At 44.1% G+C, this 25,759-nt stretch overlaps 1 protein-coding gene and 1 non-coding gene across 6 annotated transcripts; both read left to right on the forward strand.

Annotated features, from left to right (window-relative positions):
- The first annotated feature begins 1,873 nt into the window (after positions 1–1,873).
- SUB1 (SUB1 regulator of transcription) lies at positions 1,874–24,603 on the forward strand. 5 transcript variants are annotated; one of them, XM_073620744.1, is made up of 5 exons: positions 1,874–2,000; positions 13,633–13,708; positions 16,807–16,935; positions 18,798–18,906; positions 24,349–24,603. In XM_073620744.1, the coding sequence occupies exons 2-5, from the start codon at positions 13,637–13,639 to the stop codon at positions 24,426–24,428; spliced, it is 390 nt and encodes a 129-aa protein (XP_073476845.1). In that variant the 5' UTR covers positions 1,874–2,000; positions 13,633–13,636; the 3' UTR covers positions 24,429–24,603. The 5 variants fall into 5 exon arrangements, with proteins under 5 accessions (XP_073476845.1, XP_073476854.1, XP_073476860.1 ...); XM_073620753.1 differs by having other exon boundaries at positions 1,876–2,004; XM_073620759.1 differs by having other exon boundaries at positions 1,891–2,000; positions 13,636–13,708.
- LOC141125025 (small nucleolar RNA SNORA66) lies at positions 11,212–11,344 on the forward strand. Its single transcript, XR_012241328.1, has one exon. It is a non-coding gene; the product is annotated as a small nucleolar RNA SNORA66 (small nucleolar RNA).
- Positions 24,604–25,759: the final 1,156 nt, after the last annotated feature.

Consider the following 25,759-nt stretch of genomic DNA (forward strand, 5'->3'; position numbering starts at 1 on the left):
CGGCTTCTTTAGCTGCACGGCCCCTCTCCTCTCCACTGAAGCGAGCAGAAGTTAGGCGCCGTCGCCGTGTCTTGCTGAAAGTTCCCCAGCCCCGTACTGTGCAAGCGCTGCGCCTGCGCAGTACAGGGGGTCCTCCATTGCCAAGGGGAACTTTCTCGGCAGAACAACGGCCGCTCCTGCACTGAGCGGGGGCCGGGCTGCATTGAGGGGGGGCTGCACTAACTGAGGGGGGCTGCACTGAGGGGGGGGCTGCACTGAGGGGGGGCTGCACTAACTGAGGGGGGGCTGCACTAACTGAGGGGGGCTGCACTGAGGGGGGGCTGCACTAACTGAGGGGGGCTGCACTGAGGGGGGCTGCACTAACTGAGGGGGGCTGCACTAATAGAGGGGGGCTGCACTGAGGGGGGGGTCTGCACTAATGGAGGGGGGCTGCACTAAGGGGGGCTTCACTAATTGAGGGGGGTCTGCACTAATAGAGGGGGAGCTGCACTGAGGGGGGGCTTCACTAATTGAGGGGGGTCTGCACTAATAGAGAGGGAGCTGCACTGAGGGGGGGCTGCACTAATAGAGGGGGGGCTGCACTGAGGGGGTCTGCACTAATAGAGGGGGGGGCTGCAATAATAGAGGGGGGGTCTGCACTGAGGGGGGGTCTGCACTAATAGAGGGGGGGTCTGCACTGATGGAGGGGGTCTGCACTGATGGAGGGGATCTGCACTGATGGAGGGGGTCTGCACTGAGGGGGTCTATACAGACTCTGGTGGGGGCACCTGATGCAAAGACAGACTCTGGCGGGGGCACCTGATGCAAGGACAGACTCTGTCGGGGGCACCTGATGCAAGGACAGACTCTGCCGGGGGCACCTGATGCAAGGACAGACTCTGCCGGGGGCACCTGATGCAAGGACAGACGTGACACGCTCAGGGATCCCTCTGATTCGGCATTATGGTGAGTTGAATGATTTAATTTTATATTACAATGTAATAATAGAAATAATGCGCTTCAATCATCCTGACACCATAACAACCATGGTGCCGGGATGATTGAAGCGTTAACACCAGGCGTTTGGAGTATCTTTATCTGCTGATTGTTAAACTTTCTAGAATACACATATTTCTATTGTGTAGGATCTGGGGCTGCTGTCCCGTCATTTCCCTCTCCCCCTCTCCTTCTCCCCCTTTCCCTCTCCATCCCTCATTTATCTCAGACTCTAACCACACCCTCTTGAGACACGCCCATTTAAGCCACGCCCACTTTCCACATAAACCATGCCCACTTTTCCACATAAGCCACGCCCACTTTTCACCGCGGTGCGCTTCGCGCGCCACACTTATGAATTTGTTGCCAAGTCACGCCTACAAACAAATGCCCCGCCCCCTAATTATTGTACGGCTCCGCCTACAGCCAAAAAAAGTGTCCCACATATTTTTTTTTCAATGTTGGCAACTATGCACCACTTTAAATTAGCCTCAGAACCTGTGCAATTCATATGTGTTCGGGTTTAAAGGGATGAGGTGGCAGCTCTACTTGGATGGTGGGGCTTGAACCAGGACTTAGGGGTGGAGCCACCTAATAACTGCGCAAGCGCAGTTCAACGTCAGTTTCCTCACACTATCTGACGGTTTTAGTGTGTCGTAAAAGTGTTGGAATGCATACAGTGGCGTCGCGCATGCGCACTCCAGCGGGCAGCCAAATGCGATGGGTCGCCATATGTGACGCCATTACCATAACGCCAACCACAATATGGCTTCGCCAACCACGTCACGCCAATCCCAACATGGCTTCGCCAACCATGTCACGCCAATCCCAACATGGCTTCACAACGTGGCACGCACGTTACGCCAGCCACAATATGGCCCCGCCAAACACGTTACGCCAGCCACAATATGGCCGCCGCACCTACGTCTCCTCGTCACTTCCCGCCTCTTTACAGGCGTGGCGCACGGACGTCACTTCCTGTCAGGGACGGTAGCAGAGTGTGAGCAGCGTGTGTGAACAACGAGGTAGGTGAGTGCGCCTCTTACAATGGAAGGGCGGCATAAAACAGGCGGGTTACCCTCCTCCGGTGCGGGTCGCGCACGGTAGAAGACGCCTCATGATGGGTGAGGGCGGGAAGGAGTCGGGGGTGGGGGGTTGCGGATAATCTCGCGTCCACGAGGAGCGCGGGTGGGTTCTCCCGCCGGCGGGAGCGCGCAGGGTGCTGAGGCCGCGGGGCCATGTTGTCATTGAGGGCAAAATGGCGCTTTGTCGGGTGCAGAGGGCTCCTCAGAGAGCCGTAGGAGGAGGAGGAGTCCTCAGACACCTGGCGGGCTGCTTGTACCAGCTGTGTGTGTGTGTGTCAGTCATCTTCCAAGACAAAGAACCGGTCCGTTCTCTCCTTCCCTCCCTCCCTAAGAGAAGAAGAGTCTTTGTGATCATTTCCTCAGCGCCCCTCCCCCTTCCCTGTCATTATCACTAAGCAAGACTGATGTCCCCCCCTCTATCATACAGGATCAGAGGGGACGAGGCAGATGGAGGGGGGCTCCCTCATCCCTTCACACCTTATCACATAGGAATTACACACCTTCAATACAGATAATGCACCAAGAAATTTTAATTACCACCCTAAAGCGCAGCCCCCCTCCCCCGCCCGCAAAAATTAAGTCATCATCATCTACACCACCTGTATACATAAATGTGGCACCTGAGGGGGGGGACAGATAAGCGCAGCTTCCAACTTTTGCGTGGAACCCAACTTCTAATCAGCCCTCAGAACCTGTCTGCTCACATAATTTGTAATAAAAAAAATCTTTGACATTCTGAAGCTTCCCTCCAACCAGTTTACATATCGTTTTTTACATATATACTCTGTGATTCGGTACTTGTCAAATTTGCTGCAGAAATCTCTCTCCACGGAGTCTGGCTGCAGCCATTTTAACTGTGGGCAGCTGAAGCTGCTGCCTGTTCACTTCCTGGATTCACGCCCAGAGGCACACCTCCAGCTCTGCAGCTCTCAATCGCCCTCTTGTGACTCACCCCTCCCTCCCTTCCTGTCAAACTCTCACGAGAGCTGTGCTTGATGTCATAAGCCTAGGCTTTTTTTTTTTTACCAGACAAGAAAAATGAAGTTGGCTGTATAAGGTATTTACTGGCAGAAAAAAAAAAAATGTTTTGCTATCCAAAGTTAAAACGGCAAGGGCAGAAGATTTAAAAGATGAAAAAAAAAATGACTGAAGGTCCGCTTTAACCACTTCAGGCCCCGGAAGGATTTACCCCCTTACTAATCAGGCCGTTTTTTTTTTTTTTTTTGCGATTCGGCACTGCGTCGCTTTAACTGACAATTGTGCTGTCGTGCGACGCTGTACCCAAATAAAATTGATGCGCCCCCCCCCCAATAGACCTTTTTTTCGGTGGTATTTGATCACCTCTGCCTTTTTTTTATTTTTTGCGCTATAAACAAAAAAGGACAATTTTGAAGAAAAAAAGCATTATTTTTTGCTATAATAATGATCCCCAAAAAATATCTAAAAAAAAAAAAAAAACAAAAAAAATTTCTTCCTCAGTTTAGGCGGATATGTATTTTTCTACATATTTTTGGTAATAAATCACAAAAAGCTTATATAGATTACTGTATAAATGTCACTGGCAGGGAAGGGGTTAAATGTGTGTACTAGGGAGTGTTTCTAACTTGGGGGGGGTTGGGACTGCCTGGGGGAGGAGACATATCGCTGTTCCTAAACCATAGGAACAGATCTCCTCACCCCTGACAGAACGGAGATCTGTCTGTTTACATTGACAGATCCCTGTTCTATCCTTCTCAGGACCTATCGTGGGTAGCCAGCGGCCATCGCAGCCGCCAGCCACGTAGAGGTCGACCGATATATCGGCCGGCCGATATTTGGCTTTTTTTACTTAATCGCCATCGGCCGATTGTGCTGATAAAAAAAGCCGATTATAACTTCAGCGGGACTTGCAAATGACTTCTGTAAGGCCCCTTTCACACTGGGGCGGTGGGGGCGTCGGCGGTACAACAGCGCTATTTTTAGCGCTGCTGTACTGTCATTCTTGCAGCGGTATTCGGCCGCTAGCGGTGCGGTTTTAACCCCCGCTGGCGGCCGAAAAAGGGTTAAAATCCCTCGTACAGCGCGGTATAGCCGCGCTGTCCCATTGATTTCAATGGGCAGGAGCGGTGAATACACCGCTCCAAAAAAGCGGTTTGCAGGACTTTTTTCACCGTCCTGCCTGCGCACTGCTTCAGTGTGAAAGCCCTCGGGCTTTCGCACTGAACAAACAGCGGAGGCTGTTTAGGGGCGGTTTGCAGGCGGTATTTTTAGCGCAATACCGCCTGCAAACCGCCCCAGTGTGAAAGGGGTCTAATAGAAGTCAATGCAAGTTTCCTGGAGTTATCTGTGGAGAGGACAGCCTGCCAAGTCTGATAAGAAGATACATTGTATCTTTTCAAGTTCTTTTATCAAGTGGTTAATATTTCTGCTTTCTGGGTCAGGTCCTTGCTTATTGGACAGGGGTTGTTTTACTTTCCAAAAAACCTAGGAGCACTGTGGTCGCCAGTTTGAAGCCCAACCATGGCACTGCCTGTATAGAGTTTGCATGTTCTTCCTGTGTGGTCTTCCTCCAGGTACTCCGGTTTCTTCCCACACCCCAAAGATAATGCTGACAGGATAATTGGCCCTAGTATGTGTATGAATGGATGTGAGTTAGGAACTTAAGATTGTAAGCTCCTTGAGTGTGTGTGTGTGTGTATGTGTGTATATATATATATATATATATATATATATATATATATATATATATATATATATATATATATATATATATATATATATATATATACATATACATATCTAATAGAAGTCAATGCAAGTTTCCTGGAGTTATCTGTGGAGAGGACAGCCTGCCAAGTCTGATAAGAAGATACATTGTATCTTTTCAAGTTCTTTTATCAATAGACTGAACTCTGTGTGTAGAAGTTCTCAGTTTAACCATTTAAAGACTCAATCTTTTCTGATACTTGTTGCTTACAAGTACAAATCCTGTATTTTCTGCTAGAAAATCACTTAGAACCCCCAAACATTATATATATTTTTTTTAGCAGAGACCCTAGGGAATAAAATAGCGGTTGTTGCAATATTTTATGTCACGGTATTTGCACAGCGGTCTTTCAAACGCAATTTTAAAAAAAAAAATTAAAGGGGTTGTAAAGGTAAATTTTTTTTTTTTTTTTTTAAATAACAAACATGTTAAAAACATGGCCCCGAACCTGGTCTTCTGGGGTCCCTCAGCGGCTGTTTCAGCTCCTCCCCGCAAGCATTCACCACCTTAATGCGAGCTCCCGCATGGTGGTGAGTGCTTGCGGGCGCGCTCCCGTGATACAGCTGGCGGCTATAGCCGCTCGCTGTATCACTCGGCCCCGCCCCCCGGTGCGCCGCGTCATCGGATGTGATTGACAGCAGCGCGAGCCAATGGCTGCGCTGCTTTCAATCCATCCACTGCAGCCAATCAGCGACCAGGCTGAGCTGCAATGGAGATGACGAGAACGAGCAGCGGAGATTCGAGGCGTCAGGTAAGTAAAACGGGGGGGCGGCGGTATTGTCAAAAGTTTTTTCACCTTAATGCATAGAAAAATTTTTACCTTTACAACCCCTTTAATGAAATTAAAAAAAAAATAAGCAGTAAAGTTAGCCCATTTTTTTGTCCAAAAGTTTTGATTACCTGTTTTTGTGTATTTAATATTTAAGATATAGTTTTTTTTTTAATTTTAATCTAAATTCTACATACAAGTGAACTGATTGGAGGTTTGTTTTGTTTAATAAATGTTTAAATGTAAAAAATTTTCTCTATTACTTAAGGTTGCCTTCACACTGGAGCGGGCATGCGTTGACGGTAAAACGCTGTTAGTTTTAGCGGCGCTTTACCATCATTTTAGCGGCGCTATTCGGCTGCTAGCGGGGCGCTTATAACCCAGCTAGCAGCCGAGGAAGGGGTTAAATGCGCCCATGAAGCGCTGCTGCCGAAACGCTTTGCAGGCACTTTGGCAGCGGTGCGCATTCATTTCAATGGGTAGGAGTGGTGGAGCAGCGGTATACACCGCTCCAAAGATGCCGTTTGCAGGACTTTTTTTTAACCTCCTGCCAGCGCATCGCCTCAGTGTGAAAGCACTCGGGATATCACACGGAGACTGCAGGGGAGCCGTTTTACAGGCGCTATTTTTAGCCCAAAAGCGCCTGAAAAACGCCCCAGTGTGAAAGGGGTCTAACTGTTAGATTTTATGAGATGAAGGGAAAAAAGAAAAAAAATCGGCCTAATATATCGGCCCAAAAAAATTGGCATCATATATCGGCCACCGCGATTTCTAAATATCGGCATCGGCCAGAGAAAAACCCTATATCGGTCGACCTCTACAGCCACACGCATTGGCTCCTATGTCACGCAGCGGGTGTCAGATGACAATCGGATGTGTTTCCATCGGGCAGCCCCATAGAGGAGAGTGGGACTGTGTTTTCCATAGTGGAGACGGACCTGTCATCCGCCTGCTCAGTGGAGTCCACCCCCATCTCTGAGGGGCATAAGAGCTGGGGGAGGAGACACAGCAGCACATTGATCTTCCCAGTGAATGGCTGTGCGGTGTCAGGACAAGTCTGTTCATTGGAGGAGAGCACACTGATTTCCCAGCATAGCTAAAAAAAAAACTGACCATGCTGTGCTCTCCTGCTTAGTGTAATCAGAGTTAATAAGAGAACAATAAGGTTTTTTTTTTTTTTTTTTTTTTTTTTTTTTTGATTTTTTTTTTTTTAAAACCTTTCGCCATATTCTGTCTGTTGAAATTATTATCCCAGCACTTGCAGCTTACAACTTTTAATGCTGCTGACTCCTGCTCTCTCAGTACTACTTACCTGAACTTCTGGTCTTCGTAGGAAAGGGCCAACAGCGGACAGTGCAGTTTGGAGAAGGAACAGGAAGAGTGCCTTGCCATCCTAGGCTGTGTGTTTTCTATTGGTGCACACAGTATGCTGAAATAAATCCCTAGCCTCTCCATGCAAGGGAGGCTCCATAGGATGCAGGAAGAGAAACCTGGGCAACAATCGTGACACCAGATTAAAGCGGCGTTCTAAAATGGAAGCTCTGCTTGTTTTCACCCACATTTGGCAATTTTTTTGGGGGGGGGGGGGGGGGCGGATACCTGTCAAGACCAGGTATCCGCTCCCACTTGCGTGTAAGATCACTGCATCTTTGTGCGGAGATCTACAAAACTTCCGGGCCCAAAGTCAGAGGCATGATGGGACTTGTAGTTCCGCAACAGCTGGAGGGCTTCAGGTTGAGCAGCCATGGATTAAAAGACAGTTCTTGTTCCTGTTTAGGCTGGGGCCATGACCGCTGCCCAGGTTTCCTGTTTCAGGTTGGCTGGTGCATATAGGGACTAGTTGTCTCCCTACACTGTGTGCATCAATAGAAACACAGCCCTATAGCCTAGGATGGCAAGGCTATCCCCCCCCCCCCCTCATCTTCTGTTATGTGATCAGAACCCTGCATAGATGTGAACCACCAATCGCATCCTTCCTACTCCCAGGCACAAGACCGCCCCCATTCAACCTACAACAATAAATCATTATGCAAAATAATCGGATGATTCTGTACACTGCATACATTATCAGAGGTGGAATACACACAGGGATGCTAATGGGCCATTAGTGTGATCACAAGGTGCATAGCCACTCTAATTGGGCTCTGTGTTTTTTGCCTATGCTGTCTAATGACTGAATGATCCCAGGCATTGTAAGCATGGCATTGCTATTTTGTAGCTGATAACCTTGATGCCACTGTAGCTTTAAAGGGCTATGTGTTTGTATGCCATGCTTTTAGGTGAGGTCTAATCTTAGTATGTAGCAGGAGGTACGTTATCCTGCATTGTATGACAAAACTAAACAATAAAAGCATTTGGCTGTAGCTGGCAGTATAAGCTTTTCTTTTTTTTTTTTTTTTTTTTTTAGCTTTTGTATAGTGATGCCCCACCCTAGGTGCTGCCTGCCAACCACACGAAGGAATGACTGTTTTTTTTTTTTTTCCCCAAGGGGAACTCCAGGAATACTGGTATATGTACAGCTCATACACATCGGTTTACTGCTTTCCCTGACAAACGATTTGTACTTCTGTATATTCAGTCTTGTATTCAACTCTGATAGTTGAAAAAAATTACTTCCAGTTCTAACCAGTTCCGGACTGCCTTATAGCAGATATACTGCTACAGGGCTGCCCTCCTGTGCAAGATCTCATATGTGTGTGTATACGATTCTGCACTTCCTCCTACAGGGGGCTTGTGTGTGTGTGTGCCGTCAGCGAGCCGCTTCTGCTGTAATCACGTCGGCGAGCCGTTCCGCGGGTGCTGAGCACTGGATGTCTGCTGCCGATTGTCGGTAAAACACAGATTGGAGATCTGCTTATGTAAACAAGGCAGATCTCCTTTCTGACACGGGGAAGGGGTGGATTTTGTGTCCCTGCAAAGCAGGGAATAAAATCCACCTTAGACCCCTTTCACACTGGGGTGCTTTACAAAGCGCCCTGAAAGAGCCGCTGCTGTGTCTCCAATGTGAAAGCCCCTCGGGCTTTTACACTGGAGCGGTGCGCTGGCAGGACGGTAAAAAAAAAGCCCTGCTAGCAGCATCTTTGGAGCGGTGTATACACCGCTCCTGCCCATTGAAATCAGTGGGGCAGCACAGCTACACCGCCGGTACAGCGCTCCTGCGGCAGCGCTTTGCGGCGGTTTTAACCCTTTCTCGGCCACTAGCGGGGGGGTTTTTTGTTCTTCTATAGCAGAAAGTAAAATTTTTTTTTTTTTTTCAAAATTGTCTTTTTTTGTTAGTGCAAAAAAATAAACTAAAGTGGTGATCAAATACCACCAAAAGAAAGTTGTTTGTGGGGGGGGGGGGAAATGACACGCTTAATTGGGTTAGTGTGGCATGACCGGGCAAATTGTCAATGGTGGGGTGGGTGTAAATCTTCTATGTAAAGTGGTTAATATTTCTGCTTTCTGGGTCAGGTCCTTGCTTATTGGACAGGGGTTGTTTTACTTTCCAAAAAACCTAGGAGCACTGGGGTCGCCAGTTTGAAGCCCAACCATGGCACTGCCTGTATAGAGTTTGCATGTTCTTCCTGTGTGGTCTTCCTCCAGGTACTCCGGTTTCTTCCCACACCCCAAAGATAATGCTGACAGGATAATTGGCCCTAGTATGTGTATGAATGGATGTGAGTTAGGAACTTAAGATTGTAAGCTCCTTGAGTGTGTGTGTGTGTGTGTGTGTATATATATATATATATATATATATATATATATATATATATATATATATATATATATATATATATATATATATATATATATATATATATATATATATATATTAGAGGTCGACCGATATGGGTTTTTCTCTGGCCGATGCCGATATTTAGAAATCGCGGTGGCTGAAATATGATGCCGATTTTTTTTTTTTTTCCCCCCCTTCATCTCTTAAAATCTAACAGTTAGACCCCTTTCACACTGGGGCATTTTTCAGGCGCTTTTGGGCTAAAAATAGCGCCTGTAAAACGGCTCCCCTGCAGTCTCAGTGTGAAAGTGCGATGCGATGGCAGGGTGTTAAAAAAAAAAAGTCCTGCAAGCGGCATCTTTGGAGCGCTCCTGCCCATTGAAATGAATGCGCACCGCTGCCGAAGCGCCTGCCAAGCGTTTCGGCAGCAGCGCTTCATGGGCGCATTTAACCGGTTCCCGACCGGCGCACGCCGATGTACGTTGGCAGAATGGCACGGCTGGGCAAATGGGCGTACCTGTACGTCCATTTGAATTGCCCGCCGTGCCATTGTGTGCGCGCCGCCGGGAGCTCCGGCGGCGCGCACACAATGGCAGAATATGTAGAATACGATCGGCCTAAACTGAGGGAAAAAAAATGTTTTTTATATATTTTTGGGGGATATTTATTATAGCAAAATGTAAAAAATAATGCGTTTTTTTTTTTCAAAATTGTCGCTCTTATTTTGTTTATAGCGCAAAAAATAAAAATCGCAGAGGTGATCAAATACCACCAAAAGAAAGCTCTATTTGTGGGAAAAAAAGAACGTCAATTTTGTTTGGGAGCCACGTCGCACGACCGCGCAATTGTCAGTTAAAACGACGCAGTGCCGAATCGCAAAAAACGCTCTGGTCAGGAAGGGGGTAAAATCTTCCGGGGCTGAAGTGGTTAACCCCTTCCTCACCCGCTAGCTGGGTTATAAGCGCCCCACTAGCAGCCGAATAGCGCCTCTAAAATGACGGTAAAGCGCCGCTAAAACTAACAGCGTTTTACCATCAACGCCTGCCCGCTCCAGTGTGAAAGCAACCTTAAGTAATACAGAAAATTTTTTACATTTAAACCAACATAATCAGTTCACTTGTATGTATAATTTAGATTAAAAAAAAAATAACTATATCTTAAATAATAAATACACAAAAACAGGTAATCAAAACTTTTGGACGAAAAAAAATGGGCTAACTTTACTCCCTTTTTTTTTTTTTTTTTATTTCATTAGTGTATTTTTTTTTAAAAAATTGCGTTTCAAAGACCACTGTGCAAATACCGTGTGACATAAAATATTGCAACAACAACTGCTATTTTATTCCCTAGGGTCTCTGCTAAAATAAATATATATAATGTTTGGGGGTTCTAAGTGATTTTCTAGCAGAAAATACAGGATTTTTACTTGTAAGCAACAAGTGTCAGAAAAGAGTCTTTAAATGGTTAAACTGAGAACTCCTCCACAGGTTCAGCTCATTGATAAAAGAACCTGAAAAGATACAATGTTTCTTCTTATCAGACTTGGCAGGCTGCCCAGGGAGGAGAGAATCCTCTCCACAGATAACTTCAGGAAACTTGCATTGACTTCTATTACAGAAGTCATTTGCAAGTCCCGCTGAAGTTATAATCGGTATGCCGATCGGCCGGCCGATATATCAGTAGACCTCTAATATATATATTATATTGTGTATTCTGCGTAAATCAACAGTAATAATAAAAAAAAAAATGTAATAAATACGTGTCCTGCTTAGTAAAGCTTACCATCTGTTGGGGTGTAAGGTAGGTGATGGTGTGTGGTTTTGTTTTTTTTTGTTTTTTTTTTTTTTTCTTTTTTAGGAGCTGTGAGCCAAGAAGGAAGAATGTCGGCATTGTTTGACTATCGCCTTGTAGCTTTTATTTGCAAACTAGATCACTAGCTCTGCATGCGGTTGCAGAAGCAAGGGGAACACGTTTGCTATATAAACTGTTGTGGAAAAACGAGTTGCTCTAGAGTCCAATTTCTTCAGCTTTCATTTTTCTACACAACATGTCACATGCTTTGTCATAAAGCCAAGTAAACCTGAACTTTCGTTTTTGTTTTTCTTTTTACGGTGATAGAGGCAAAATATGTAGTTCGTTTACATGTTTGCTTTTTTTTTATCAAAGAATTTCTAATTTTAACAAGTTTATGTTTGCACACCTTTCTGCTTCTCAAGAAGATCATTCTGCAACCTGGCTAAATAGTAACTTTACCCAATACAAATTTGTCAGTTGCCCCTTTACATTTGGTAATATCGTTATTTTATAAACACAGGCCCTGTCCCATGACCACCACCTTCCTTATGTCATGGGGAACTGGCTTTCTCATCCTGGTTCTTGCAGGCCTCTTTCGTAATGACAGAATACCAGATCTCTCACATTTGCAGATCTTTAGCGCCATGTCTGTTTACATCAGGGCTCGACAAACACCAGGCACCGCGGCGACAAGAAATTGTGTCCTGGTGCCTGCTTCACACACCCTCGTAAAGCCACTTCTGGGTCCCCCTTGACAGTTTGCCTGGCCACCAAGGCCCGGGAAAGAATGTAATGCAGTGCGATTTGCATTCAGGGGAGCACAGGAGAGACATCCAGGGTCCCCTATGTGATGTGGAAAAAAAAAGTTCTGTAAACAAAAAAAGTATAGATATATATGAAAAAATTACACCCAGGCACATGAAACACCCCCCCCCCCCCCAAAAAAAGTCCCCCACATCTACGCATGTACAAATGTAAACCCATGCGGCAGGGTGCCTACGCCCCTGAAAATGGTGATTGTGACACACATGTTGCATATCGCTTTTTTCTGCCGCCGTGCCAATCGGAAAGCGCAGCGCACTTTGCGCATGCACAGTAGGGAAGCGGGCGTGAAGCTGAAAAGCATTCTGTACGCGGGGACGCTTTAAATTTTTTATTTTTACACTTTCTTTAAATTTTTTTTTTTATTATTTCTTTTAGCACTTTTATTCCTATTACAAGGCATGTAAACATCCCTTGTAATAATAGTGTGTGACAGGTCCTCTTTATGGACAGGTGTGGGGTCTTTAAGACCCCCACATCTCTCCTTCAGGCTGGAAAGACCAAGATCAAAAAATAAAAACTGTCTTGGCGTTTCCAGCCGAGTCCCCTGCACTGTTTACATCCGCCGGCCCGGACGTGATGTCATAACGTCGCACCTGGTCCTCCGGGGGTCACAGAAGACTGGGGACCATCTGGTCACCAGAAATCTCTATGGCTAACTTCCTGTGCCGACTGATCGCACGGCAAGACCTGAGAATCACCAGAGGACGGTGAGAGTGGGACGTCCCACCGCCTGTAAGAACGATCAAGCTGCTGAACTGCTGCTGCGACTGTTCTTGCGGTGCACAGAATCGGTGATGGAAAAAAATGATATCTGGATGATGCCTGTAGCCGATAGAAACCGGCTGTTCGGCTGGCTTCTGTTGAAGGGGCAGCACCTAAAGGCTGCTGATCACCATTCCACTCAGCTCTCTCAGCCAATGGCTGACCAGTGTGTGCTGGTGGGGTGGGGTCCCTCTGTCAGAACACAATAGCTCAGCGGGGGAAATCGCTGTACTAACTATGTGATGTTGGTACAGCAACTACTGAGCGCTTCGGGTTTTTTGTTTTTTCGTTCAGCCCGCTGGGTTGAAAGCAAAAAAAAAAAAAAAGATTAGTGTGTAGTAGGCTTCAGATCTCATACTCCAGATATACAGCTAAAAGACTGCACAGGATTGCCTAGGCACGCTCACATACTGGGAAGTGCACTGACATTTTTCAGGAGGAATTCCAGACAAAATGTACATTTTCCATGGTACTGCTCCGGCACAATGAACAGCAAATCTTCATTTTTTTTTATTTTTTTTCCCCCGTTGCTCTTTAGGCAGACATCTTAAAAATATAAAAAAAGTCTCACCACTGAGTTTTATCAAGAATCTGATTATTGGGGCATAGGTTCATAAATATGAGAAATATGTTCTTGGCTACTTTAACAAGTATGCCATTAGTGGAGGCAGAGGAAACTTGGACCTCTTGCATACCTTTCTAGATCGCTGACTCAACTCCTTCGTATAGCAGCTGGGCAATGAGACGTTTTTAGGAAAGTTCAGTGGTGGGAACTCGGGTGTTTTTCTCCTGTAAAGAAAACAAAGCCATTTCAAAACTCATTGCAGAAAATGTCAGAACTGCAGCGGGGATGAAGCCGTGTAGAAACATTCCTTTGTATTCTGTTGTACATAAGCTTTTCTTCAAAGTGCATGGGTTGTGTGTTTGGAGTAATAACTGTTCCCTTTTTGTTATTCAGCAGCATGCCTAAATCAAAGGAGTTGGTGTCTTCAAGCTCATCTGGAAGCGAATCGGACAGTGAGGTTGACCAGAAGGTAAGTAGACTACTAAACATTGTATTTAAATTGAATGCTCAGATGAATCCCTGGGTATATACATTTTGCAGAGGGCAGCTCTATGCAGGTGAATGTTGTACCACATATTTGTCAGACATTTGGAACCCTTGGTCCCTGGACTGCTGCATTGTCAGGGCATGCATGTTGTTTGTACGGAGATGTTTTATGAAAACCAGGGTGGATTTGATTTAAATCGCTAGTAAAAAGGCTCAATTTAAATCATTTTTAAAGAGCAACTGTCATCTCTGACCCGCCGTTGACTCACCGACAGTCCCATTTACTTTAATGGGACTGCTGGTGATGCGGCAGTGACATGACAAGGTGAGGGACTTGGCGGCAGCAGGTGAGTTGCAAACAAAAGGAAGGTTTCCTATTTAGAATAATAAGACGTCAGGTTAATATTCCCAAACTGGGTCTCTTTTATGGCCTGCTGCCATTTTGCTCATCAAGGGAGGAATAAAGTCCTTCAAGCTATCGCAAGTTTTATAAGCTGCTTAGAAGGTTTCACTTTTACTGCTTGCCCTTCCTCCTCGCTCTTAGTCAGGTACAGATGAATTTCTCTTCAAACAATAGTTTGTAGTGTACATAGATTTGCAAAACAATGGGATAATGGGAAAATTCCTGAACTTTGTTGTATCTCATGGTTACTGTGACATTGTGTGTATGCATCTGCATGTTCTCAGCTTGCAGAGCTTGGGTTCATTGAATGAGTTTACCAAAAATATAAATATTGCAGAATCTACAGCTTCATGCTACATAATGAAGCTCCATTTCATGCTGGATAAACGTATTAATGTAACTTAACCACTTCAATACAGGGCGCTTAGACACCTTCCTGCCCAGACCAATTTTCAGCTTTCAGTGCTCTTGCAGTTTGAATGACAATTGCGCGATCATACAACACTGTACCCAAACTAAATTTTTATCATTTTGTTCCCACAAATAGAGCTTTCTTTTGGTGGAATTTGATCAAATCTGCAGCTTTTATTTTTTGCTAAACAAATAAAAAAAGACCGAAAATTTTGAAAAAAATAATAAGTTTTGCTTTTGTTTCTGTTAAAAAAAATTGTAAATAAGTAAGTTTTCTCTTTCACTGATGGGCACTGACAAGCACCAATGAGCGGGCACTGACGATGGGCACTGATATGTGGCACTGATGGGTGGCACTCATATGCAGCACTGATGGGCATTGATAGGCGGCACTGCTGGGCACTGATAGGCGACACTGCTGGGCACTGATAGGGCGGCACTGATGGGCATCCCTGGTGGCACTGGCAGTGGTAGGCATTGAAGTGGGCACTGATTGGCAGCTGCCTGGGCACACAGTGGCATTTCCCTGGAGGTCTAGGGGCATACCTGGTGGTCCAGTGTGGATGGCTTCCCTGGTGGTCCTGGGTTACACTAATATATTGTGCAACATAAATAATTGCAACTACCACTATTTTATTCTCTAGGGTAGTCTGCTTTCAGAAAATATACATTTTGGAGTTTTTAGGTAAAGTTTAGGGCTAAAATTATGTTTTGAACATGTGCAAATATGGTTGTGGCTGTAAAAGGGTTAATAAAGACTGACCAAGTTGTCCATGAGGCTTTTTGTTTCATGTGATTTCCCCCCCCCCCCCCCCCCCACAAATAGAGCTTTCTTTTGGTGGTATTTGATCACCTCTTGCAGTTTATTTCTTGCGCTATAAACAAAAAATGTCTCATCCCCTGTCAGAACGGAGATCTGCCTTGTTTACATCGGCAGATCCCCATTCGGTCTCTGCGGAACGATCGTGGGCAGCCGGCGGACATGCTGATTGGCTCTCCCCCCTAGCCAATAGGTGTGCGCGTGCCCCCACACAGGCTAGTGCATGAAAACGATGTACCAGTATGTAGTTTTGCGCACCCGAGCCACCTTGCTGCAGTTTAACTGCGGCGGGTGGTTGGCAAGTGGTTAAATTATCTACAGGCTGCAAAGTCCTATGCAAGTAGCAATCATTATTTATGAAGTCTTTAGTCATTGCTGAAATGATGATCACATTCTAATTGAAGACTGAAAGCGGAGTTCCACACTAAAGTGGAACTTCTGCTCATCGGATTCCCCCCCCCCCCTCCGGTGCCACAATTGGCACCTTTCAGGGGGGAGGGGGGTGCATCCTGTCTAATCTCTGCAGCCACTTCCGGGCTTAGACAGCCGCAGAATATCCGCAGATGTCCGCAACCCCCCCCCCCCCCCCCCGGTGTGTTCTGGGAAGCACAGTTCCCAGCACACAACAGGGACCAGTGCAGAGGTGCAGCGCGACTCGTGCATGCGCAGTAGGGAACTGACCGAGGATGGCGGCAGGGGCAGCCGAGAGCCGAGCGATTGATCGGCTTCGGCTGCTGACAGCGCTGGACCCTGGGACAGGTAAGTGTCCATTTTATTAAAAGTCAGCAGCTGCAGTATTTGTAGCTGCTGGCTTTTAAATTTTTTTTCTTTTTTTTTTTTTTTTTTTTTTTTAAGGTGCAGCTCCTCTTGAAGCTGTTGAAAGCTGAGTTTGACAGCTAGGAGCTGTAAAGCATGTGTATTTGGGTGTCTTGACATCGGATATGCACATGGTGGGGGTCAAAGATTTATTAACTACTAGTGCATTGGAAAAAAAACTTTCCTTATTTTTAATTTTATTTCTTTTTGTTCAGACTTTCACAGCAAAGAGATCCTAATTTTTTTCTTCTTCTGCTGTTGACTGCTAGATCAGTGAGCCATAAATAGGGCCTTGTATGAAGAGCGTGTTAAGAGTAACGTGTCTTAGTCTCGTTGCAGCCGTTTATGATCTCCTATTCAGACTGGAACTGCATAAATTAAAGTTGGAAGCTGTTTGGCATTTTCCTGTTCACACTTTTCATACAAAAGCTTTAGGGTGTGCTTTATTTTATGTAACCCCCCCCAAAAGGCTTTTGTTCGGTAAATGCCATGGGGCTATGTTTGTGTGTGTGTGTGTGTGTGTGTGTGCTGTGTGGTTTGTTTTTTTGTTTTTTTTTTCCAGGTGCCAGCAGTAATTGACAAAGTATTGGCTGCGTTTTGGTTTGTATTAATCCTTCTATTGCTTTTTCAGGCAAAGAGAAAAAAGCAAGCTCCTCCACCAGAGAAGGAGAAGCCAACAAAGAAACAGAAGACAGGAGGAGAAAGTTCTAAGGCATCTGCCAAACAAAGCAGCAATGATCCAGAAGACAACATGTTTCAGGTAAATTTTTTATTATTTTTTTAACAAAAGGCAAAAACCTTTTTAGTTTTGGACAGAGTGGAGATGAATTAGAACACCTATTAGGTTTGCGGTCTAGGAGATTCACTCTCTCTCTATTTGTCCTATTTACTGTTATCAGTGAAAGTAAAAAAGATAATATAGAGAAAATCTTTCGATGGAGACATTGGTTTTGGTGACCTGGGGGTCCCAAAGTTCCCTTAATTTTGCAATGATTTCTCACTTCCTGTATTAGCTATGAGACAGGAAGTGAAAGGAAATGTTCACCAATTGGATACAGATGGCAAAAAAAAAAAAAATCCTAGAAAGGTTATAACCCTCCCTCTATCCAAAATGAGGAAAAATAGTTGCCTAAGTCCAGGCAATTGTACAGTTGAACTGTTTAAAGTGGTTGTAAACCCTTACAGACCACTTTCACCTACAGGTAAGCCTAGATTAAGGCTTACCTGTAGGTGCTTAAAATATCACCTAAACCTACACGGTTTAGGAGATATTTACTATTTCCCCAAACAATGCCGTGTTCTGTGCATGCGCCGATGTATTCGGTCCATGCGCATTCTTGAAAGGGCACGCTGTGCCGTTTCAAGCTGGGGTCATGCTGTGACTGGCGGCTCCCGCGCATGCGCGGGAGTGGCGTCACGTGACTCTGGCCAGTCACAGAGCCGGAGTTGCGGCCCTGGAAGGAAGAGGGGTGAAGATGGACGCTCGCTGCCAGTGAGGAAATCGAAGACTCCTGTGTCAGGTAAGTGCTTTACCTTTGCAGGGAAACAAAGAGGAAGTAAAACCCACCAGGGTTTACTTCCTCTCTAACTTTTGAGAAGCATTAAATTGCCACAGTAGCATGATACGCAATTGGCCCACGGTCTGGACTTTGGACATGCCTGCTTTAAGGTATCACCTGCTTGGTTAGGCTATGTGGTCATTTCAAGGTCATTACCTTTTTATAAGTGCATATTTATCTTTTTTGGATTGAAGTGCTCATTTAGGGCTTGCCTAGCTGGGCAAATGCAGCAGAGTTGACACTTATTCACTGCATACTTGTTCCAGGTTTATGCTGCTGAACTATTAAAGCTAGTCACAGCCAGGAAACTAGCAATTTCCACACTATGGTAGCTGTGATACTTTTCTCAGGACATGTCCACAAAAACCCTCTGTCTAGCTAGGTGCATATCTGTAAGTGTCTTCATATTCAAGGGGTTAAAAGGTAAAAGAAAGCTCATGGCTGCTGCTGCTAGGATGAACTATTTTAAATGCTTTTGTCTAGACTAGAGGAAATTGATCAAGTGAATTATCTTCTTCCTCGCTTCTCCAGCAGATGGCACTCTGACACTTTTTTTTGGGATGTGGGCATGCCTTTGGCTTCCTTTCATACAGTGCAGGACCACTGGTCCTGATTAGTTTGATGTTGTAGGGCTGTGGCCAGTTGGGCAATAAGGGGGACCAGTGTTTTGAAGAGAAGGAAGCTTGCAGGAGTGAGGAATAAGGTTATTCACCTTATTCGTCAATAAGGGTTTCAATTTCTCTAGACAAAACAAGCATTTAACCCTTGATTTCTACTTTTTTTTTTTTTTTTGTTTTTTTTTTTTTGTTCCATGCATCATTGTGTGTATTATGAACAGTTGTACATTTTACAGCACTGCCATTGTCATCTATAGGTACTTTGCATAAGAATAAAATTAAATACATGTCAATACTTTTTATGGATGTGTACTTGCACCATTTAAAACGATGCCTACCCTGTGTACGTGAATTTGATCTGCGTTCAAATGCAAAGGTGCGAATGGGAACTTAATGTTGTATTGTTACTGCCACTCACAAAGCTTTCATAAACTGTTTCTCAACAGATTGGTAAAATGAGATATGTCAGCGTTCGGGACTTCAAAGGAAAAGTTCTCATTGACATCAGAGAATATTTCATGGATCAGCAAGGAGAATTGAAGCCTGGAAGAAAAGGTAATGGCAATAATAGAACTGCTGTACTCTTCCTGAAGAAGACTGTAAATGAAAATGGCTAGCCATACATATATATAGATAGATATATATCTATAGATCTAGATCTATCTATCTCTATCTATCTATCTAATGGAAAGTATTCAGACCCCCTTACATTTTTCACTCTTTGTTATCTTGCAGCCATTTAGTTCATTTTTTTTTTTCCTCAATGTACACACAACACCCCATATTGACAGAAAAACACAGAAGTGTTGACATTTTTGCAGATTTATTAAAAAAGAAATACTGAAATATCACATGGTCCTAAGTATTCAGACCTTTTGCTGTGACACTCCATATATGTAACTCAGGTGCTTTCCATTTCTTCTGATCATCCTTGAGATGGTTCTACACCTTCATTTGAGTTCAGCTGTGTTTGATTATTCAGATTTGACTTGATGAGGTCAAAGGAACTGCTTGAAGAGCTCAGAGACAGAATTGTGGCAAGGCACAGATCTGGCCAAGGTTGTGAAAAAATTTCTGCTGCACTTAAGGTTCCTAAGAGCACAGTGGCCTCCATAATCCTTAAATGGAATACGTTTGGGACGACCAGAACCCTTCCTAGAGCTAGCCGTCCGGCCAAAGTGAGCTATTGGGAGAGAAGAGCCTTGGTGAGAGAGTTAAAGAAGAACCCAAAGATCGCTGTGGCTGAGCTCCAGAGATGCAGTCGGGAGATGGGAGAAAGTTGTAGAAAGTCAACCATCACTGCAGCCCTCCACCAGTCGGGGCTTTATGGCAGAGTGGCCCGACGGAAGCCTCTCCTCAGTGCAAGACACATGAAAGCCCGCATGGAGTTTGTTAAAAAAAACACCTGAAGGACTCCAAGATGGTGAAAAATAAGACTCTCTGGTCTGATGAGACCAAGATAGAACTTTTTGGCCTTAATTCTAAGCGGTATGTGTAGAGAAAACCAGGCACTGCTCATCACGTGTCCAATGCAGCCCCAACAGTGAAGCATGGTGGTGGCAGCATCATGCTGTGTGGGTGTTTTTCAGCTGCAGGGACAGGACAACTGGTTGCCATCGAGAAAAAGATGAATGCGGCCAAGTACAGGGATATCCTGGACGAAAACCTTATCCAGAGTGCTCAGGACCTCAGACTGTGCCGAAGGTTTACCTTCCAACAAGACAATGACCCTAAGCACACAGCTAAGATAACGAAGGAGTGGCTTCACAACTCCATTCCTGTTCTTGAATGGCCCAGCCAGAGCCCTGACTTAAACCCAATTGAGCATCTCTGTAGAGACCTAAAAATGACTGTCCACCATGTTTACCATCCAACCTGACAGAACTCGAGAGGATCTGCAAGGAGGAATGGCAGAGGATCCCCAAATCCAGGTGTGAAAAACTTGTTGCATCTTTCCCAAAAAGACTCATGGCTGTATTAGATCAAAAGGGTGCTTCTCTAAATACTCAGCAAAGGGTCTGAATACTTAGGACCATGTGATATTTCAGTTTTTCTTTTTTAATAAATCCGCAAAAATGTCAACAATTCTGTGTTTTTCTGTCAATATGGGGTGCTGTGTGTACATTAATGAGGGAAAAAATGAACTTAAATGATTTTAGCAAATGGCTGCAATATAACAGTGAAAAATGTTAAGGGGGTTTGAATACTTTCCTTTTTTTTTTTTTTGCCCCAGAGGTTTTAACCACTTCAATACACCTTCCTGCCCAGATCAATTTTCAGCTTTCAGTGATGTCGCAGTTTGAATGACAATTGCGCGGTTATCCAACACTGTACCCAAACTAAATTTTTATCATTTTGTTCCCACAAATAGAGCTTTCTTTTTGTGGTATTTGATCACCTCTGCGGTTTTTATTTTTTGCTAAAAAAATACGCTTTGCTTTTGTTTCTGTTAAAAAAAATGTTGTAAATAAGTTTTCTCTTTCACTGATGGGCACTGAAGGGGTGGCACTGGTGGGCACTCATGGGTGGCACTGGTAGGCGGCACTGGCAGTGGTAGGCATTGTGAGTGGGCACTGATGGGCATCCCTGGGGGCACTGGCAGTAGTGGGCACTGGCAGTGGTAGGCATTGTGAGTGGACACTGATGGGCATCCCTGGGGGCACTGGCAGTGGTAGGCATTGTGAGTGGGCACTGGGCATCTCTGGGGGCAGTGGTAGGCATTGTGAGTGGGCACTGATGGGCATCCCTGGGGGCAGTGGTAGGCATCGTGAGTGGGCATCCCTGGGGGCACTGGCAGTGGTAGGCATCGTGAGTGGGCATCCCTGGGGGCACTGGCAGTGGTAGGCATTGTGAGTGGGCACTGATTGGCAGCTGCCTAGGCACAGATTAGTATTTCCCTGGGGGTCTAGGGGGCATACCTGGTGGTCCAGTGTGGATGGCCATCTTGGTGGTCCTGGGCGGCTTCCCTGGTGGTCCTGAGTGGGATCCGAGGGGGGGCTGTGCTGATAAACAATCAGCACAGACCCCCCCCCCTGTCAGGAGAGCAGCCGATAGGCTCTCCTCTACTCGTGTCTTTCAGATGCGAGTGAGGAAAAGCCGATCACCGACTCTTCATATTTACATCGTGATCAGCTGTGATTGGACATGGCTGATCACGTGGTAAAGGGTCTCTGTCAGACTCTTTACCTAGATTGGTGTTGCAAGGTGTCAGACTGACACCCCGCAACAACGATCGCCGCAGCGGCTCAATATCCTGCGGACGTCATATAAAGCCCAGTCAGGATATTGAAACCACTTTGCCGCCGTCATTCTGCTACATGGCGGGCGGCAAGTGGTTAAAGATAGCCACTACATAAATGAACACTTTTGCTTTTATCAACCTGCACTCAAATTAAATGGGTCAGAGACACTTGCAAGGAAAAGGTCGCTGGCTTAAGGCAGTCGCCTTCTATCCTTTTAACCACTGGACCTTTGGAAGATTTACCCCCTTCATTACCAGGCCATTATTTTGCTTTATGGCACTGTTACTTTGGCATTTGCGTGGTCATCCAACGATGTACCCAAAGAAAATTCATGTGTGGGGTTTTTTTATTTTCAAAATGTATACAAACAAGGTCAAGGTGATCATGATCATCAACCATGTGCATCAATGCCAGATATATAATTAAAATATATCGTAAATCACACTGATGTTACAAAAAGTATGAAAGAACAACAGACAAAAAATAAAATAAACGGCATAACATAAAAGAATGTAAAAGAGTGGTAAATACTATAAAATATCGCCTGGGATTAGGGGTCAGGAATTGGCAACCTTGCAACTAACCATGTAGGTCAAGGGTCAACCCAGCAGGATAGGGAAGCACCCTTGACCATCCTGATAGTCCTAAAGACAGTCAACGGACCCCAGAATGGGAGCACCACACAGGAGGTTTGCCCTGGTGTACATAGTGTGGTCCATTGGGTGCCAGGTGTCACCAAAACACTAGTATTGAATTATCTCCTAGTGCCTATTATCTCACAAGTACAATATATGTAATAGACAAACCAAAAAATCGAAGAAAAACAGGGGGGGTAGGGTAGGATTGGACGGCTACTCATACCTGGTTAAAAGCTTGAGACCACTCACACTGGCATGCACCGTTCTGCAGACAAAATTTTTGTTATGTAATACCTTACATGAAGAGATGAATTAACAGGTCTCTACTCAGAGATCAGGTGGGTAATCCAAAGCTAGGGTCTGCTAGCTTCAGGAGTGCAAAATCCAAGGCTGCATGGAACAAATTCCGAATCCTTGGTATGCTCTCGCCAGGTTGCCCAGGTTGTACAAAAATGTTTTGATGTACCCCTTTGGTGGTATTTGACTACCACTGTTTGTTTATAGCACAAAAAAATAAAAAAAGACAATTTTGAAAGAAAACCGTATTTTTTTTACTTTCTGCTATAAAACATGAAATAATAAAAAAGTAAAATGGAATTTCTTCATAAATGTATTCCAATATGTATTCTGCTACATGGTTTTTAGTTAGAACACACTCGGAACACATTTAACCCCTTGATCGCCCCCTTGTGTTAACCCCTGACCTGCGAGTGACATTTACACTGTAATCAGTGGCTATTTATAGCACTAAATCGCTGTATAAATGTCAATGGTACCAAAAAGTGTCAAGTGTTTGATCTGTCTACCGCATTGTCGCAGTCCTGCTAAAAATCGCAGATCGCCGCCATTACTAATTAACAATTTAAAAATGACAAATCTATCTCCTGTTTTGTAGACGCTATAACTTTTTGCGCAAGCCAATCAATATACGCCTATTGTGATTATTAATTTTTTCACAAAAATATGTAGAACATTGTAGGGCCGAAACAACTAATCGATTATGAAATTAATCGATTATTATTTTCATAATCGATCAGTAACATGATGGGGTTAAAAAAAGCTAAAATTAGCCCTACATAGTACAAAAAGAGCAACAAATCTCTACTGTAAATATTAATTTCACTGTTGCACATTAAAAAAACGAAGGGCTAATTTTTAATTTTTTTTTAACTTCATTATGTTACTAAATGTCTTAGGCCTGGTTCCCACCCATGTGTTTTTTGTTGCTTTTTGCAGAAATGCACTACAGTTCATTTAACATTCACATCGATGCTTTTTTCAGATGCTGTGTATTTGGAAAGGGTCAAGGACCTTTTTCAATGCAAAACGGTGCTTTTTTGGTTCAATATACTTAAGTGGAGAAGCTGCAGAAAAGCATGTAATATTACAGTTCTGTTTGAAAATCTGCAAAACAGTCTAGAATTTTTTTTTTTTCTTTAAATAAAAAAAATTTGATCTGAGTCTGATATTTACCAGATTCAACCTCTAAGCCCTCATGCACACAGGCTGTTAAAAAAACGTTATGAAAACGCCAGTATTTTAGCAGTGACTTTTTTCAGCGTTTTTGTAATAGCGTTTTTGAGCGTTTTTCCGCATTAGCGTTTTTGAGCGTTTTTCCGCATTAGCGTTTTTGAGCGTTTTTCCGCATTAGCGTTTTTGAGCGTTTTTTTTTTTTCAAATTTTTTTTTTTTTTTTTTTTTTTCAACATTGTGGCTGACAAATCTGACACTTAAGTGACACTTTTTGGGGATCAGTACTAAAAAAAAAAATCCACTGATCACTGTACTAATGACACTGGCAGGGAAGGGTTTAACATCAGGGGCAATCATAGGTTTAACTGTGCTCCTAGGGAGGGCTTTCTAACTGGGAGGAATTGCTGTTACTGCAGGAGAACAGATCCGTGTTTCTGCTCAGCAGAAATACAAGGTCTCCATTTACCTCTCTGGCAGAATGGCGGGTTCCCAGCAGACATCGTGTTTGCCGGACCCGCTGATTGGTTCACAGAAGTGCTGTGAAATAGCTGGCTGCGAGGATATCCAGCCCATGGAGACATGGTTTACTTTTGCTTTCTAACAATTGTGATGTTAATATATGTGTGTTTTGTGTTTTTGTTGTAGGTATCTCATTAAATCCAGAGCAGTGGAGCCAGCTGAAGGAACAGATGTCTGACATTGACAATGCAATAAGAAAACTGTAACTCCATCCACTGGTACCACAACCTCCTGTTTTAGTTTTAAGCACTCTTTTTACATTTGCCGTTTTTTTTGTTTTCTATTTTTGTTTTCCAAGCTCTTGTACAGTTTGGATTGCAAAACAATTTGTAAGATGACGCATTTTTATGTGCATTAAAATTGGTCCGATTTGATTTAAAATGCAGTTTTAGCCTCAATTTCCCAGTGGATGGACTATTCTTTGGCCCTGCTGTGGCTTATTTCAGGGCAAATAGAATTTTGGTGGGTTTTTTTTTTTTTTTTTGCTGAAATTTCAATGTGTTACTTATCTGATATGTCAGATTCTATTCGGAGAAAGTTGCCACTTTAGATTGTAAACTCACTGACAGGTCATACTGTAAAATTTAAAATAACCAAAATCTGTTTTAACATCTTCTGCCTTTTTCAGAAATCCATACAGTATGGGGTACTTTTTGTTACATTTTAGGTTTGCATTGAATACATTTCTTATGTGTAAACAGAATATTTAAAGTACAACTCCAGGTTAAAGTTTTTCATTTTGGATGGAATGGGGGAATGTTTGCTGCTAGGTTTTTATTACTCTTTACTCCTGGGTCTTCCGGGATGCAGTGCAGATGTTTTGGTCGGGGTGCCGAAAACAGTCGGCATTGAAAACCTGAGGATCAAACCATTTATAGTCTGTCCAAAGAACCTTGGCTGGAGGCTTACTTTAAATTTTTTAGGGCTACAAGAACAGTTAAGCACTGATCTTGCTTTGTTTTTCTGCAGTATATTTTACAGTGAAGCATCTACTATGTGTGGTACCAATGCAGCAGTAGAAGGTTAGGTGACACAAATGTGGTGAAGCTGGATAGAGGAAGATGGCTACAAAGCATATAAAAAGCCTTTAAATGCCTGGACTCCATATTTTTTTTTTTCCCCCCATGCAGTGTCTCCTGCCAACTTCTTAAGAGCACCAACTATACAGCCTAACTCCTTAACTCTGCTTTAGTAACATGCATTCTAGATAGTGGAGAAGTCCAGACAATGTGATTGTAGATTTCAAACCCATAACAACCAACCTGGCTGATTTATGAAACTTGGAGGAATGAAAAACTCAAGTGGAGTTGAAGACCACAACCTGCCCAACTTCTCATTCTCCCAGTTTTTGTAAATAAGCGTCTACTGCATCTTACTTTTCCTCTCAGTGATGTTCTGTGCTGCAACACCACAGATTATTTAAAGCAGTCATGGATAATTGGTTTTCATTAGACTGGTTGTTTTATTGTTAACTGCTTTTTTTTTTCTCTTTCTTTTTTCAGCATGATGCTATATATTGCAAAATGTTGTTGCTTTT

The sequence above is a fragment of the Aquarana catesbeiana genome, linkage group LG01 (genome assembly GCF_042186555.1).
Source record: "Aquarana catesbeiana isolate 2022-GZ linkage group LG01, ASM4218655v1, whole genome shotgun sequence".
NCBI lineage: Eukaryota > Metazoa > Chordata > Amphibia > Anura > Ranidae > Aquarana > Aquarana catesbeiana.